This window comes from Lipophrys pholis, assembly GCF_963383615.2.
Source record: "Lipophrys pholis genome assembly, chromosome: 8".
Classification (NCBI taxonomy): Eukaryota; Metazoa; Chordata; class Actinopteri; order Blenniiformes; family Blenniidae; genus Lipophrys; species Lipophrys pholis.
The window spans coordinates 23,038,412-23,055,865 of NC_137630.1; the positions used below are offsets into that span (position 1 = coordinate 23,038,412).

General features: G+C 43.5%; 1 protein-coding gene across 3 annotated transcripts in view; it reads right to left on the reverse strand.

Annotated features, from left to right (window-relative positions):
• LOC308113464 (protein bicaudal D homolog 2-like) overlaps positions 1–16,114 on the reverse strand; it is a 41,075-nt gene extending 24,961 nt beyond the window's left edge. For all 3 annotated transcript variants that reach the window (XM_080469774.1, XM_080469773.1, XM_080469772.1), the window contains exon 1: positions 15,568–16,114. In XM_080469774.1, the coding sequence (XP_080325900.1) occupies positions 15,568–15,807 (240 nt within the window). In that variant the 5' untranslated portion in view covers positions 15,808–16,114. The remainder of the gene's footprint in view (positions 1–15,567) is intronic.
• Between the last annotated feature and the right edge of the window lie 1,340 nt (positions 16,115–17,454).

The following is a 17,454-nucleotide window of genomic DNA, read 5'->3' on the forward strand; positions in this document are numbered from 1 at the left end:
TTAAAGTGACACTGATCTCCTGAACCGAGGTTCAGCCCAGGACTGGCGCTCCAAAAACCTCCCAAAATACAACCATCTCTCTGTGGAGATAATCAGTTAGGCTCCATCTGGGCTGCATCATCCCATCTTCCCCCCCATTCTCCCCCCCACTTCTCCCTCCTCTAAGACCGCAGGATGCGGGCCTCCCCTGCACGTGCTCTGCAGTGACTCCACAGATGGAAAAGCCAAACGGGAAAAGTAGAGCAAATGGACTAGTGTGTAGGCGATCATGAGAAGCCCGTATTCTAATGCTCTTAATACCTTGGGAGATCATAGCAAAGCAAGGGAAGGTCACCAGATATGATTTGATTTCACAAGCTGGCCGAAAGGGCTGAACTTTATGAAGATTAAATAACTATGTAGGATGTATAAGCTGAGGCTTCCGCCTTCTGTTGAGGGATATTCTTCGCTGAAAGGTTGTGAATGGTCATGCCGTTTGACGGCACAAACAAATGGAAAGAAAAATAAATTACTATTATTAGTGCTGCTTTAATTTTGACCCTAATTTGTTAACGGCCCAGAAGGCAGCAACAAAAAGAATGGACAAAGGGACAGAGACTGTCACTGCAGCAGAATCAGGCTTACACATCAGTCTGCCTTCTCAAAAGAATTACCCTGCTGATTACAGACTTCGTTTCCAAAGCCGGAACCGGCAACGATCAGATGGAGAATCTGATTCTCCTCTTTGCCTCATAGCTCGGATGCTTCCAGTAATCTGAAATCACCTGAGGCACTGAATGTGACCTTGTTTGCAGCTGCAGTGCACTCTCTCCTCTCTCTGACCTGCTACCCCATTACTCTGCACGTGACTGGCTGCTGCAGGATTTTCTCTGTTTGACTGTGTAGTGTATTAATCCCAGTAATTCCTTTAGAGAGGGGTGGGAGAGAAAATAAATAAATAAATCAGGAAATTTGTATTAGTCGAACTGACCTACTTGTGGGACTTAGCGAAATGCACGAATGTGTAAAACTAGTTCAGTGGGTGAGAGATAAGTTCACAAGGAAGAAAAGTGAACTTTCATGCTGATGTAGAAGAAGCTCATTTCAAATTGGCACCGTGCTTGGCTGTATACGTAAAGACTTTTTTTCAGTGATGAACGGTGAGTGTTTCTACAAAGCTCGCACAAACTGAGTCGACACACCCGCACTGTAGCATACAAACACCAATCTGGAGTCATTTTAAATAGAATAAGTACACAGAGGTACGTTGATTCAATAAATAATCAACAAAAAAAACGCACATACAACTTGATATTCCATATGTCTTTCAAAAAACAAATATTTACAACGAACAGTTACAGTTCTACATTCCCGTCACATCTTCCACATCCCTTTCAAAAAATCTCACCGTTCATCAGCAGGAGGCTGAATTTGATTAAAAAGTCATTATGAGAGGCAGGATTAACCCAATCAGCAACGAGGGGAATCCCATCATTGTAATCTTGCTATGTGGTTTGTATTGTAGACACTCCATTCAGTTCAATGTTGGACTCTTGTCCCTTCAAATATTCAGAGTCAAAATCCGCTGACCCAAGGTCTTTAATCTCGGTTCCCCAAGCATGGGTTTAGGCTACTTTTAGGGAGGGTAAATTGGGGACGCACGCGACCCAGCCTATAATCTCACATTAAGCTGCCCACCCAATTCATAATTCATCTTTAACATGCCATATGTTGTGGTGTTTTCTATATGCATAAGACATGTGATCATGGATTATTAATCTCTTGTAAAGCTAATCAAAGCCAGGTCTTTAGTTATTAGCAATGTCTGGACTGGATTGTGTCACAGATGGCTTTAGGCAAAAGTATCAAGGTACATAAAAAGAAGTCAAGAACTTTACAGACTTATTTCTCCGTAGGATCTAAGATTTTACTCCAGATGCGTGCATCAAATATAAGTCCATATGTCGAAGGGACTTCTGATCATAGTTTGACTTTATTTTTTTTCAGAAGTCACAATTCTTTCATTACCCTTTAATAATGATCTCACATAAAGCAAATCTCAAAGCACTGGTTTCTCTGGGATTGAGAGCTCTTTTAAATTCATGGTTCTAATATAAATCAGTATGTTTATCTTTGTTAAATCACAGTCTTTGCTATTGACGAATATGCTTCCACAGACACATTAGTTTCACTCAAAAGGTTGCCCGCGTGGTTGTGTTTAACACATGATGGTACCCGGTCAGATTAGAGGACGCTCTGATGATTACACAGCCTTCTAAGGCAAAGTCTAACTACAAGTTTAGACACATCAGATCTCAAAGGTTAATCATACCTTACTGCTTTGCCACCGCTGCTCAGGAGAACAGGGGGAATGCTAAACACTGAGGCCACAGCTCTGTGCTCATGTGCAACATCTTACAATACCCAGGAAGTTCAAGCAGAGAGAATATAGGTCACAGGGTTCGCATTGATCTTCTCAGCTCAGGATTCTCCAATCCAGTGAGTCAAGAGCACCAGGGAGGTGGGCTTTGGGTATCTGACAGGAATAAAGAGATCAATACATCTGGTCTCAGAGGCCCAGTGGACTTGAGATACCATCTGAAATTCTATTTTCAGTTCCTGCTCCATCGGCTGAGACCACAGTTTCTATAGCAGGGGGTTAGAATAGCAAGGAGCTACTGTAACTAAAGATCCTCTCGAAAAGAGAGTAAAACTGGGTGAATTACAGTTAATCCACAAGGTACACAGAGTATGAGGCCGGGAGTAGCTTGTTGAATACAGATGAGTCTGTTTGAAGAAAACCTGCCTGAGGACCCGAACGTAATTAGAGCAAGCATGTCATAGATCTGACTTTTATCAGTGGTCAAGCTCTGATCATCCCTTTGTTGTAATTTCTGTTTAGCCCCCTGTGGTCTCACAGCCTGGCTCTAATGGGAAAGGAAAGCCGGCTGCACAAAGAAAATGAGGAAAGACAACCACCGAGAGGTGTGAGACTGAGAAAGAAAACGATAAAAGCTCCACCTTCATGTTGGTTAAGCGCACAGAGACAAAGACGAGAGAAGAATCCCGCTTCATCTTCTGCAGTAATTGAAGCCATGGTATTTTCTGTAGGGTGATCAACAACCGCTAGATTTTAATAAGAAACTCACTAGATGATGATAAGACATGAGACAAGTCTCTACGAAGCACGTGAAAATTTGACATGAAAATGTATTAGACTGGAGTGGGCTGATGCTGAGCGGAGATTTTCTTCAGCAGCATTCTTAAGCTATGACTATCTGAGGCAAAGGCAGCACAATGTCAGGGTTTGTCATTTGGGTCTGTTTAGTTACTCATACAGACTATCCAGAGTGTTGGAGTTGACCCTGAATGCCAAAGCAGTGTTTCAGCAACACTGAGGGCTGCTTAGTGTGACGCTGTCATTGTAGGCGACTGCAGTGGAGGAGAGGTGGAGCAAGAAGAAGGGGAAAAAAAACTAACTCGTGCCTCGTGAATCTCGGCTCACGTGTGGCCGCTATTTGCAATGATAAACAAACCCGGTCTGTTTTTTCCCTCCGCCTTCATTCACAGGCCACTGCGCAGCCAGCAACTTTGAAAGACAAAATCGCTTCGAGGTACATGGAGGGTCTAAATTTAGCGGCCCACTATCAACTCATAATGCAGATTTCTTGAGGTCAAAGCACGTCTGGCAAGTCGGTGGCTTTCTGCAGCACGCATGTGTGACCTCGCATGGCAAGCTGACCCACTATTTTCCACTGCGTAGCCTGTAAAAATCACAGTTCATCTATTTGTCTTGGACACGATAACTCTTCAGAATACTTCTGCTCCAACAGGCCATATAACACAGTTCAGTCGGGAATTCAATCTAATGTCACGTGTCAATGTTTTTTTCCCAACAAGAATTCTCATAATGAGTAACAGAGTAGCTAATTACTTCCTCAAGGCTTTACCTTTTACTGGGGATGGAAGAGAAATAAAGAGGCATATTCAATGTGTTTCCTATTTTATCGAAAATGAGACTTAATCTCCTGGTTTTTGTCTTGAACTCTGAACAAAAACTGCTAAAAAAGCTATAAAAAAAAAACCTAATCTCTGTTGCTTTATTTTTGAGATCGTAAAAGACAAAAAGAGTGTTAAACGTGCAAAACTAGAAGACAAAATCAGAAGGAATAACAGAGGGTGATAGAAATGAAAATGAGGGATGCAGAAGTTTAGCTCTCGACTGGCACAGAGCCACATTGATTCACTGCAGCGCAGAGAGCTGCTGGGCAATTATACACACACACACACACCCCTTTTCCAATTTTCCTAGTGTGCCCTGCAGTCAGCCACACTGCAGCACCTGGTATTTCAGCCATGTTTAGGCTTGCATGGAGGAAGAGGCAAAGCTTCAAAACCTCAGAGGGAATCCAGCATCGCTGCATGCCAGTGGCAAGAAATGCTCAGCAGAGACTATAAGACAGCAGAGGTCAGCACAGTGCATGTGTGTTTATTACATGCACATGTATTAAAAAAAAAAAAAAAAAAAGTGTTTGCCGCAAGTGAGCTTGGTGCATGGACATACTGTACGCCCTCCATCCTTTGAGGGAGTGATCCACCTAAAAACAGCCTCAAAGCACAAAACACATTGTGGATCTATTGTGCTGAGTGAAATGACTGCAAGAGAAAATGCCAGAGGGGATGGAGCCATTGGGAGAGGGTAGAGGCACTCAGCTAAAGCACACACACAGGAACATGAATACACACTCACACAAAAAACAGGCCTCTGCGTACAAGCAGTGTACTAATCAGACTCATGAGGCCTTTTACATGGCTCGCTGAAAAAGTCATCCTCAGAAATTATTAGATTGCCATAATTGGGCAACATGAGCTCAGTGAGACACAGTCGGAACATATATTCGCCCCGCTGACATGGAGTTGGTGCGATATTGAGTGCTGGTTGGGGTTTTCATCACACGAGGCTTGGGAAAACTACATTTCATGTTTTATTCTGCTTTTACATAGCACACAGATCTCGTGTTGGCATTAGAGATTCTGTGTGAAGTCGGTCCTTGGTCAGATCAGACGTCACGTTCGGATGTGCTGAGAATCTATAGCCACTGTGCACGTACAAAGTCTGGGTGTGTCAGAAGACGAAGCTTCTTCACGAGGGGAAACACCTGCAAAAAGGAGGACAGGGAGGACTTCACTGCCATTACAGTGTCTGTGTCCGCCTGATGGCTCGATACTAATGGAGTTCACAGACTGGCTCCCTTGTTATTACATGGTAAAAACAGTCATTAAGGCCCCACCAGCAAGCTGAAGAGCCTGCCTCTGAGCAGTTTATTTGGCTTCAGTCTCAAAACAACTAACACGGGGACAAAAAATAAACACAGATTAAATTGAGAAAATGACATTGCAAGTAAAGTTTAAGCTGAGTCAGAAAACAAACCACCATTAACATTCACATGCAAGGTAAATTTGCAGAAGTTAAGAATTTCCTGAAGAAGGTTGATCTTGACGTGAGTTACTGTTTATAGTTCCCCACATTTTGTGTCTATATTTTTAAATCTTCAGTCTTAGCAGTCAGTTAATCACAAGGAAGCATCTGTTCCTCATGATCTATTCGCTGGGTCTTTTGTTCAGCTGCTAAATCTGCAACAGAATAGAGGAAAAAGCCAGCGTCTCAAGGGAGAGTCTGGACTCAATAGGCCGTTATAGATACACTGCGCTCCCATATTGGAATCGGAGCTAGAATCCGGGTCCTTTATCACCGTGTTCATATCACCGCAATTTTCCATAGCGGCACAAGCTTTGAGCATTCACAACCTCAATCATTTGCAATGCAAAGACAGCCTTATCTGTGCCTGCCGGTTCCCCTTTCCGCCTGACACTGTGCCTGGAAGAGATCTCCCAGGTCCACGCGTCCGCACCCCAGGGGAAAGAGCTGTTGTTATGGTTACAATGCCAATTACAGTGACGGAGCGAGAGGCGGTCAGTAAAGGCAAAGCGAGGGGTGCCGCTGACACAGATGGCCATTTCAGAGCTCACACTCACACAGCTTGCTCTCCTCCCTCCTCCTCTGGCATCGGTCTTCAACCGCGTGCCACGCTTCTCCTATCAAACGTTTGTATGCACAAAGAACAGGCTGGTTGGCGGTTGCTTTCAGGTTTGTTTTGCTTTTTCTTCTTTGCTAACTGACAAAAATCTACACTTTAGTAAACAGGACAGTAAATCGTGTATCTCAACTATTTCCTGAAGGACAGGACTCTCTGTGGAAACTCCACATGTGACTTCCACAGCTGAACAGCCTGTTATTGTCATTGGAATAAATTGCAAACAAGGGGAGCAGCTGGACCCGCCAAGTGGGGCCACACATAAATGCAGGGACATGTATACATTTGTCAGGACAGACACATGCACACTCCCGCTAACATGTGACTGTATTTTCTTCCAAAGTCCAAGGTCAGGTTTCCAGGGGGAAGGGGGGCGGGGAAGATTATATTTGTTTGTGTATTCATTTGTTTTTGCTTGCGCAGAAGGTTTTACCTTTATTAATAAGCACTTATTAGATTAATGGTTTATATGAGGCCCAAATACATTTCCCCTCAACATTCCAGACCCATCCATTAGTGCTGAGACACGTCCAATCAATCAGAGAGAGAGACGCAGTGACAGACTGGGGGAGGGACCACAGAAAGCTGGTCTGCCTTGTTTGTGAGGCTGTTTTCAATCTAAGAACCCTCACAGTATTACTAGCAACAGTCCAGTCTCCAACGAAGCTCAAGTTGTTTCACTATATCTCACCATGGTGTCCTTAAATACCCTTTACTATTGTTCCAGTCAGCCTTTCCAAAGCCAGAATGGATGGTGTCCCAAAGGGGTTTTTTCCTTTACTCCTGGCCAGACAGAGACTAATGACCTCTCTTCTCTATTTGCAGTAATTAAAATCTGCATGTGCACACTATCTCTCCACCAGACAGGCATAATCTTGGGTCAAAATGTCAAGTCTTATCCTCACAAACCAAGAATGAGGCGGTGGCTCTTCGTCACCACTGTGCACATGATGATTGTAGCTATGTGCCAATAAAGCTGTGCAGACTACGTACAATGCAGCATCTGAGTACAGTTAACTGATAGTCTTCGGCTTGTGTTGCACAATAGCTCCTTCTGTTTGTGTTCAAATAGAACTTGCCTAATTCTACAAAACCAAATTCTCTCTTTGACGACGGGGCATGCAAACTAAATAATGGGAAGCAGATGAGATAAAGCACAACACAATGCCCCCCAAGTGAACAAATCCAGGAAGGACATTTTTCAGTGAGATAAATTTTAATGAAGTTGTGATACAACAAGGAAGTGTAAACAACTGGTTAGTAACAGCACTTTAAACTCATTACGCCAGCTGATAGAGGAACCCCCCCCCCCTCCCTCCCTATTCTTCTCCCACCTAAAAGACTGCAAACTGGTTCCCACAGGAAACCCATGCACAGCCCAGTGCCCCTCCCACAAAACCTCTCTCCCCTTTTCTGTCTGCAATCCCCATTTCTCAAGGACCCCTGAGAGACTGGCATACATCCAATTAAAAAATCCCTCCTCTCTTTCATGTCTCCAGCCCCAAACTTTAATGTTGTTATTGCTGTACAGCCACAGCCACAGCCACAGCCCCCCCCCCCCCCCCCCCGCCCCCCGTCCCCCGTCCCCCGTCCCCGTCCCACACAACTCTGTCTTCTTATCTCCCCCTCCCTTCTCTCTTTTTCTCCTGCCAATTTCTCTCCCCCCGATCAAATATGCCCAAGGGTTTCAAAGTGTGGGCTGCTTGGGACTTAGGTAAACCACGCTGAGACAGGGGGACACAGACCCACTGGCCTATTTACAATAGGAGTCTGGGGAGGAGAGACAAGGGGGGAGGGGAGTAAGGTGGCGGGCCGAGAGTGTGGCGTGTGGTGGCGGGACATGAATGCAGACGTACCACTGTTCTCTGATTGCACCGTGGTGTTGAAGTTAAAAGAACCCCCAGGGCGAAGGGACAATCCTTTGAGATTGGGTTTGGTAACGTTTGAATGGATGGCCTATTAAAACAAGAAGATGCTTTTCAGATTGTGAACTCTGGTTTGATTAATTTAGGTGGAATATGAAGCAGTACTGTGCCGGTTAATGAATAGATGAGCGAAACATAGAAAAATCAAAGGAGGGTGTGCCAGAAAGTAGTCATGTAAACAGAGAACACTGTCTGTCTGCATCTCATCCCTGATCTCTTCATCTGCTGCATCAAACCACACAGTGCCTTGGGACAAACTGGAGAGAAGACGCTGCAGACCAAACTCCTCTTTACTGCGAGCATGTGGGTGGGGTGAGAAGAACCCTCCAGATATGTGCGCTTATATTAGGATATGGGGAGGCAGACTTTGGATATACACCATCTGTTTACTCAGAGCTCTCATCATACAAGGTCAGGTTTATCATTCCAACCTTGAATCAACATTGTATTTATTTCTGCAATGACAATTAGAATTGTTTTCAATTTGAGTTCGACAAAACACAATTACAAATATACAGATTGTGAATCACCAGGAGAATAATATTTTGTCGTTTGAAATTTGATGTATTTATTGTCAGTATGTGCTATGATACAAAGTCATTAACGTCAGAAACCTAAAATGTAGGCATTCGTCGGATCCAAAATCTTTTTTTGCCATGTCCAACATCTAAAGGTAAATCTTCTAAAGTGTGTGGATGAGTTTTAAATGCATAAAGTGCATGCGGAAAGTCAGCTGATGACCAAGTAAATCTTGATTTGTTCAAGACTTAAGAAAAAAAACTGATAAAAGGCTTTCTGAGACATAAAATGCCTTTTTTTTCCTCCTCCCTTTTTTTTTTTTTTTTTTTTTTAAACGAGACCCAAGCTTTGTAAATCTATAGGCCATTGAATCCCAGTTCCTGTCTCCGCTGCTACAATCAAGTCCAGAACTCTGTGAAAGGACATTCTGCATAATGAGAGTGGATGTTAACAGACAAGGACAGCCAAGTGAATTCTTCTCAATAAAAAAAAAATAAATCTTCTTTATTTCTTTACAAATACAGGTGGCAGACCTGAAGAGTCTTTTGTGGTCACTTCCTCTGATCCACTAGAAGATATCCGGTCGGACACAGAACCATAATTCATAAGCTTCCTATCCGCTATAAAAAGAGCTGCACATAAACAGGATGCAGAGGCAGGGGGGGAAGAGGAGGCGAGCTCTGACATTTCAATGGAAGGAAGAAGAATGATTTGATGGAGCAGAGCGTTGTGTGGACTCAGCGCGAGTCCTTATGATCGCCATACACCCAGCGCTAAGATTGATTATCACAGTACAAAATATTGTATATAATATTGTATTGGGGTACGATTCTGTACCATTTGTATTGCCCTTGTTACGGGAGAATATGTTTGAAGAAAGTGACACTGCTAAAAGCATCAATCTATGCGTTTCTGTTTAAAGGAAGTATACAGAGAGGCCTTGTGAGAAATCCAGTGGTTAACGTGGGCTCTACCCACAAGCAAGGCTGATTCATGTTTATATAAACCACCACAGTGATCTACTCGGGTCTAAAACCTTAAGTGAACGCCCAATAGACTGAGAGCTGAAAGAAACAATGCGCTACAACAGAAAAATAACAGTATCCGTCACAGATATTGTGTAACACTGTATCTCCAGTTACCAAACGTGTTCACAGTAAGATTGAATTACTGCTGTAAACTTACGTAACCTTTGTGACTTTGCATGTCTTTGTTCCACAGCACAAACTGTAGTTACAAAACAGAACTATTGATTTGGGTGAACAGTAAATCAAATCTGTAATAATGTGATCCAAAGAGCTCCAATGGAAATGTGTAATAATAACTGGACTTGTAGGGTAAGTGAAGGGAACAGCTCAGTCGTCTCTCTAAACACTGCGCTCTTTGTTGACACATTTCCAATTGTTTATAGTCAGTATGCAGTTTAAGAGAAGGAAAACCAGAGGCTGGCACTTTGCCTCGGTCAACCATGTTGTATTGCCAGAGGCATACAGTCATTACTATGACCTCATCTCCTGCTTTGAGCCTGGACTCGTGCCTGATCTGCCCGAGTCTTCAGTAATTGGATTACACTCACAGAATCATGACCCTGCTGGGCTGCCATACAGCTCCTCTACGTGCACTTCTGACTTATCTGACCGCCTCAAATAAATCTTGCTCTGGACAATTGAACACCTTCATTCACACATTTTCATAGAATCCCTATAACCGGGGAACTTGTTACAACATCTGAAGTACTTGGAACAGCTTGACGTCGTTTCTCTGAGGAATCAGACTCATGTAAAGAGCTAACCCTCCAGTTAGGTGTGGATGTCCGGCCCCATCTATAGCAGCTCCTTCACAAATGCGTGATTATCTTCGTTCAAACACACAGCACAAACACGCCGTTCTTATAACGCGAGGACCAAAAAGATTCCAAGCAGCTGAAACAATTTACCCACTGAAGTCTGGAGTACACTAGCAGCCATCCATGAATACTCCAGAGTAAACGTACCCTCTACTTGAACCGTGGATGTGTGCTGCTGATGGTATTTTGTTTATAAGAGTTAAGGACAAAAGCTTTTAAAATTATTCCGGATTAGGAGAGGGCCATTTTACTTAAAACTGAGTGTGGTGACCTGCAATACCATATGGTTGACCTTCTGTAACTCCCAAAGCAACACTCTTCAAAATGACTGTGAAAACTGATTGTCTGGCAGCTTAAAAATATGCAGTTTAAATTTATTACACTTTTGCGTTGGTGGACTTTATGATAATTTTCTAATTTCTATTGCGACTAAAGGGGATTACCAGGATTGGCAGTACTCAAACGACAGATTGCTCAGCTTGGCACTTTCTGCAGTAGGCTAATGGACCAGACGATGGAGAACAGCTTCCTAAGAACACCCGACTGCATCTGTGCACGACTACCCTGAAAAAGCTACCTGTCCCGGGTTGTGGACGCAACCAACGAGTGTGGCCGGGCCTGGCAGGCTCCCAGGACGCAGTAAGCCCTGTGCATAGCGGCTGGGATTCATCCTCTTAGGCCCAGAGAGTAGGGGATTTGGGACTTTATTTAGTGCCATTTAGAAAAGATTACCCTTTTAACTGCGATGCTGCCATGCGGCAAAATAAATGATTGATAAAACTGCGGATCACAATAACCAAACAATAAAAAGGGTCAGCATATGTTAGGCTGCAGATTTTAAAATAAAAAACTGAAAACAGAACAATTAAAGAAAGGTAATACTTGAGTCGTAAAGAACTACTGGGTAGGATGGGAGTTAAAGGGGCCAGAAGTGAGCTAAAGGTATGGAAGGAAGAAATTAGAAAAAAGGGAACAACTATTAAAGGTCAGAAATGGACAGCTGTTGAAGAAACATAGCCCAGTGTGGCAATCCAATAAAATGAGACCGACTTTATTTATGACTCCAGGAGACCAGATGGGTTTGTGTTCACCTCATATTTTCTACCGACGTCCAATCAGCACCGAACCCGTGTGACACCGCACACAGTCACACCAGATATCTTTGTTTAAGGACATTGGGATATATCCTTTAGTGCTTTGCCATTTAAAAAAGAGACAAAAGTGACCAATCCTTTCAAAAGTGACCACAATGGAACGCCTCTCTCAATCTCTCCTTTGTCATGCACTGTGTCGCACTGCCATTTAACCCTCTCTCTGCATCTGTGACACTCAAGACCAGTTAACCCCTATGGGCTCAAGCACACAAAGGGCCAGAGGGCCGAACACAGAGAGACCAGGTTTGACTGAGCTTAACAATATTTTGTATTGTGATCGTCTCGTTGAATTCCGCAGCGCGGTACACAGCTGCTGCCACACTGATAGGAGAGCTGCGAGGGGAGGATCGGGGTCTGTGTGTGACTGGATGACTTCAGCGTGGTTTCTGACACTTGCCGCAGTGCAACAAGGGCCAAAGGAGCCCCCATCCTTTGGTAGAGAATTATCACAAAGTCTGTATTCTGGAAATAAAGGGACCAGTATGAGAAAAACGAATTGGGGCGAGAAAACAAAAAGTGACAAGACTACAAGAGATCCGTTGTCTCTGGAGTGGAGATGACGTCTTTGTGGCCACCGTGTTCAATCTCATTACACTCATAATAATCTCAGACACCAAAATCTGTCGAGTTCTTCATACCAGCACAGGCTGTACTTACGAACCTGTACATCCTCAGAAATGCATCACCAGTTGGAGGTGTGGCACAAGATGTCGACTGTGAGTGGCTTACAATAAGTATATCAACAACAGCTGAGGCGAACGCCACCTCACCTTCTTACAGAGTGGTAGAGTGGTATAATGGCATTAGCAAGCTCTCGTTGGAACCGGAACTGTGTAACATTACCAATATGGGCTGGGGGACAAAAGTAACTGACATTAACTTTAATGCATCAGCAGATGGATAATTCTGTCTGGATATTCTGGACAATAAGCCAGTCATTTATTGCAATCATTGCCGGGTAAACCACCAGCATGACCAACGTCCTAATGGTCCAGGTTATTTTTGTTAGTTCCCCTTTAGAGTGTTTTTAAAATTGACCAAAAAAGGCCAAAGGGTAACTCAGATAGAGTCACATTCTGGATAAAATACAATCGATATCAGCCATGCTTTTTGTAGATACACACCGAGAACACATCATATATTTATACATGATATTACACGATTTAAGGTCACCAAATGGACACATGACATTTCTGCAGGCTCCATCAAAAAAATATGATTGTGAAGAATACCCCGCACGCAATCATTACGATTTAGACAAACCTTCTAATATAACAAACTGACAGAGCTGCATAGTAATGCTGGAAAATACCATTAAGAAAACAGAAAGAAAGACAAATGAGTGGCCATGTTACAATCAATGTTATTTCTAAATGAAAAGAGGCGTTTTGTGAATACTGGAAACCAGGCCTCGCCGACGTCCAGCCGGCCGTCATGCGTACGTGTGCTATTCCAGGTAGGTCTAAGCTCAGCCCTCGGCAGTCACCCACAAACATGCTCAGACAGCAGCACCTGCTCTGGAAACCGTGCGGCTGTTCAAATTAAAGCGCAGTGCTGTGTGGTTACTAAGCAACAGCAAAGCACTGAATTCCTCCATCTTCCTACTTCCCTGGGGTTGGTTTAGGTGTGAATGTCAGTACCATGTCCAAACACTGGTGAAGGTGTGAGGACGAGCTAAATGCCAATGGGAGGTTTGCCTACTGTCATCATGATTTCTGATTGGGCCTTCACTTCCAGGAGGAGACAACAGAGCACTATTTAAGCATTTCAATCAATGAGGAATACTCGTAAATTGCAATGATTTTCTTTCGGGGTTTGTTGGAGCTGGCAAGTGGGAAGCAGTTTTAGGGTCAGTGGAGAGGATTCAGTGTTCAGCGTCTGTAAATTTCCCACACGCAGTTCACCCCGGGTCTGAGTCCTTGAAAAGAGGAATGTCCAAACATTGCCACCGTGAGTGTAAATAGTAGCTGAGCACCAAAGAAAACCCAACATATCGGACCAAAGATAAGTGTCTCTTGTGCTTTTGTGGCAGCTGTCAAGAACGGTTCAGTTTCATCTATGGAAATGTCTTCCCATATGACAGCAAGATAAAAACAGCCTAAAGGCTGATTGACTTGGCATTTGTCTTTTCATGATGACAGTATCTAGAAAGATAAATCTGGATTACGTGTACTGGCATAAGCTTTAATTTTAGTCCCTTTTGTGACAGTAGCTTATCTTGGGATTTCTCTGTACGACCTCGAGCCCGACAACGGACATTAAAGAGGAAATGGTGAGGGATGTCCGAAGAATGTGTTTGTATTTCTCTGGAGATAGCGTCACTTCTGCCCAACGTGCAGAGACAGAGTTGGGGGTTGGGTCATGGGATAAAGGAACCCGGTTATGGTCCTTCAAAAGTTGACATCAGATCAGTGAGCTCCAACCAGCAGAACTCGGGTCTGTGGCAAAAGAAAAGGCCGCTGCCACAGCTTTCAGCAAACAACTGAGTTTATTGCCCACACAGATGGGTATTTGGCCTGTGTTATGAGAAAGAAACCACATCAGAGTGCTGCATGACTCATAGAGACGCCTTCTTTCTTTTCAAACAAGACTTCGATGGGCACATTTAAAAAAAATAAAACAAGAGTAAATCTCTACAAATCCAACCATTTCTTTTTGATGGACTTCTTGTGTGCTGCCATGGTTTTCGCTTTATAACTGCTCCCAGTTTCTTCTGTTCAGAGCTTTTTGCTGCCATTCCTGTGTGAAAGCACGGGACATTTCTTGCCAAAAAAAGAAAGCATGGGAAAACTGAGCAGCAGTTGCTGAGACAGAGCAAAGACCTCCTCCTCTCCCCCTAAACCGTCACCAGAATGGAGCCCACGGGGAGACAGGGAGGAGAGGGAGAAGCAGAGATCTGGAAAACATCCCCGCACGTGTTTCCAAAACTCAAGGAAGCGATGAACTGATTTCTGACAAGGCACCGAGGGGGTTTAGTAAACTTGCTAGACAATTTGTTGTTCTACTGAGTGGGTGGACAGAGGAAGACATCTCAGAGGAGGATGTGAGCAACCATGAGCAAGCCACAGTGTCAAAGCAGGAGTCTTGTTTTCTCTCTTCCTCATAACTATTTGTGAACATCGAGAAAGAAAAAAAATTTAAATCAAAGGAGAGTAGCAGTTGCTATGCAAACTCATTCCTCTGTCCAGCTACATCATGCTGTAGTGAAGATAATTAGACACAGCGTGTTTCAACAGCAGGGAATAAGTCCGTCCAGTGTTCGGAAAAACAGACACATCCTTTATCTGACACTCTGGAGCAGCATGAACCATCACTCTCAACATTCTTTCCATTCCCAAAAGGCCATAACTCCTCCACAAGTTGGTCATCGCTCTCGACTAAGCGGGAAGGTTCAAAAATTCAAACACACTCCCGCCTTCTTTTAACTGAACTCGAAATTCTCGTTTGCGGGACTTGTCTGGGCAAAGAAAATATATGCTCCCTGACAACTAAAACATGTGAAGGTTTGGGCTTGAAATTTGATCTGTGCACACAGAAACATGAAATCCACATCATTTTCACATGAAAGTATTACACATCACTGCTTGTGATTGGGGATCATATCTTTGAAAATCTGCTGATGACTTAAAAAGCTGCAGTGGAGAGACACACCAAGCTTAGATTTTCTGTAAGCCAGATAGGAAGAAAGAGGAAGGAGCCTTAAGAGCTGCATAAATAAATAAAGGTGGCAGAGCAAGGGGGGATACCCACTGGAATATGGAGGGGGTGGGGTACAGATGAAGCAGCTCTTCCTCTGATGGCAGTTTTGACCTTGTCAGTTGGGAGGCAGATGCTACCCAAACGTCATATTGAAGCCAATCTTTATAATGTCACACTAATGGACAATAATCAACATAAAAAGTGACGATTACCATTACTAAGTATGGGGTACGCCCTGAAATAACACACTCAGCATGGTTTTAGGGCTGACAGAAAGGGCCTGGGAATCCTAAATGGTGATCGATATTTTACAATATTCTATCAATTTAGAAATATAGATGATAACTAACCTCTTTCAGTTGGTCGAGCTCCTGTCGGACGGCCTCGTACTCGATCTCCAGGTCGTCGTACTGCTGCTTGAGCTGCTGCTTCTCCTCCAGCACCGCCAGCCCGTACTCCGCCGCCTGGATCTTCTCGTTCGTGGTCTCACTCAGCTCCCGGGAGAGACGCTCGATCTCGGCCCGCAGCCACTCCGGCGCGGCCTCCAGCAGCATCACGGCGTCCGGATAGCCCTGCTCTTCCACTGACATGATCGTTACCTGGGACGGATCGCGAGCTTTATCTTGCGACAAGGGAGGATGTTGCCGGGGGAATCTTCAAGCGGCGTAACCTTGAAGAAGGAGCGGTGCCTCAAATTCGTCTGTATTTAAATTGCATGATTGTTACGTTTGCGTTTCTTGTTGCCGCTGGAGCTTCTTTGGTCATGTAGATGACTCTGTCTTTTTATCTTGGTCAGCGGAATCCACCGCTTTCCCTTCAGAAATGCTCCATCGTTGCGCTGCTGCGGTTCCCTCTCCTCTCCGCCGGCTTGTTGGACTGACAGAGCCGAGCGGGAGGACCACCTGACAAGACCGGTGTGGTCATATATACCATGTCCGGTTCTTAACTTCAAAATAAAAATCCAAACTCGAAAAACTATGTTTAAAACATGCGTAAAAGCCGACTTAGTTGAACATATTTATGAATCGCGATACTAACGAAATATGTATGTCATGCATTATATCTACGGTGGGATAAATTCTCGATATCGACCTAAAATGTTATGACACGTGTGTTTTATTTTGAAAACAGAATCGTTTTGTTTCCGGCAGTACAGCAAGCTTGTTTTCAACAGCTGAACCGTGGGTTTCTCGCCTACGCAATCAGCTGGTAAGCGCGCCGGTCGGCCGGCAGTGCATTTCGGGAAATGTAGTATCTGTTCGTATCGGAGCCAATCACAGTGGGCTGGACTGGAACCCATTTCCCATAAGGCCATTCGTTTGCTTATGTGGAGCGCGGAAATCATTCTCGCTCGCCGCTCGTTGTCATGGAAACGAAACGGACAGATGGAGTGACAGTTGGTCTGCCAAATGTAGATCTGCTGCCACCTGCTGGAGACACACGGATGTTTTCTTAATTTAATATCAACACCTTCACTGATTTTATTTGTGAATATGGAGTCGCATAGGAACAAAAAAACCAGACTCCACAACAGTGTACTCTATTTGTAGCTATATTAAGATCGTTTTAGGATAAAACACATTTTTCATAGTTTTTCTAAATGAACTCACTAAACCTAATTATAAAAAGTAAAAATTTGCCATACTTTACAAACAATCTACTTAATAATCAACCCTGGCACATATGCTGACGGATTTTTTCTTCTTCTAATAATCTATGATTCTCTAAGAGTTGGTCATTCAGCTTCGTTTTGACAAACGACATAATTAAAGATGCTGCATACATTATTATGGCTGGGTTTGCCATTTATTGCAAAGAGACCACATTTTATTTCAAATCATGCATTTTATAGCATACTGAACAACTAAAATCATTGATTTAACATAAAAAAAAAATTAAGTAATTACTGACTCTGTGTAAATTCTCCACTCCATTGCTCATTGAAATAATCAATTGGAAACATTTGTTCAGGTTTTTAGCTTTTAGGGGAGACTTATTCTTGGTTATAATGAACAAATTCTAGGTTACATTTACTTATGTACTGATCTCAAAATGTAGGAAAAATGTATTCATGATTTCCAGACAAAGACTGATAATGGCTCTGCATGAAAAAAAATGCTGCAGAGGAACAGTAGCTCATAAAAACAAATTTTTATCAAGAGATAATTTTCAATTTGGTCCTCAATAGTAGTGCTAATCTTGTATGTGGCCCTTTGGGAAAATTATCTGTCCACCTC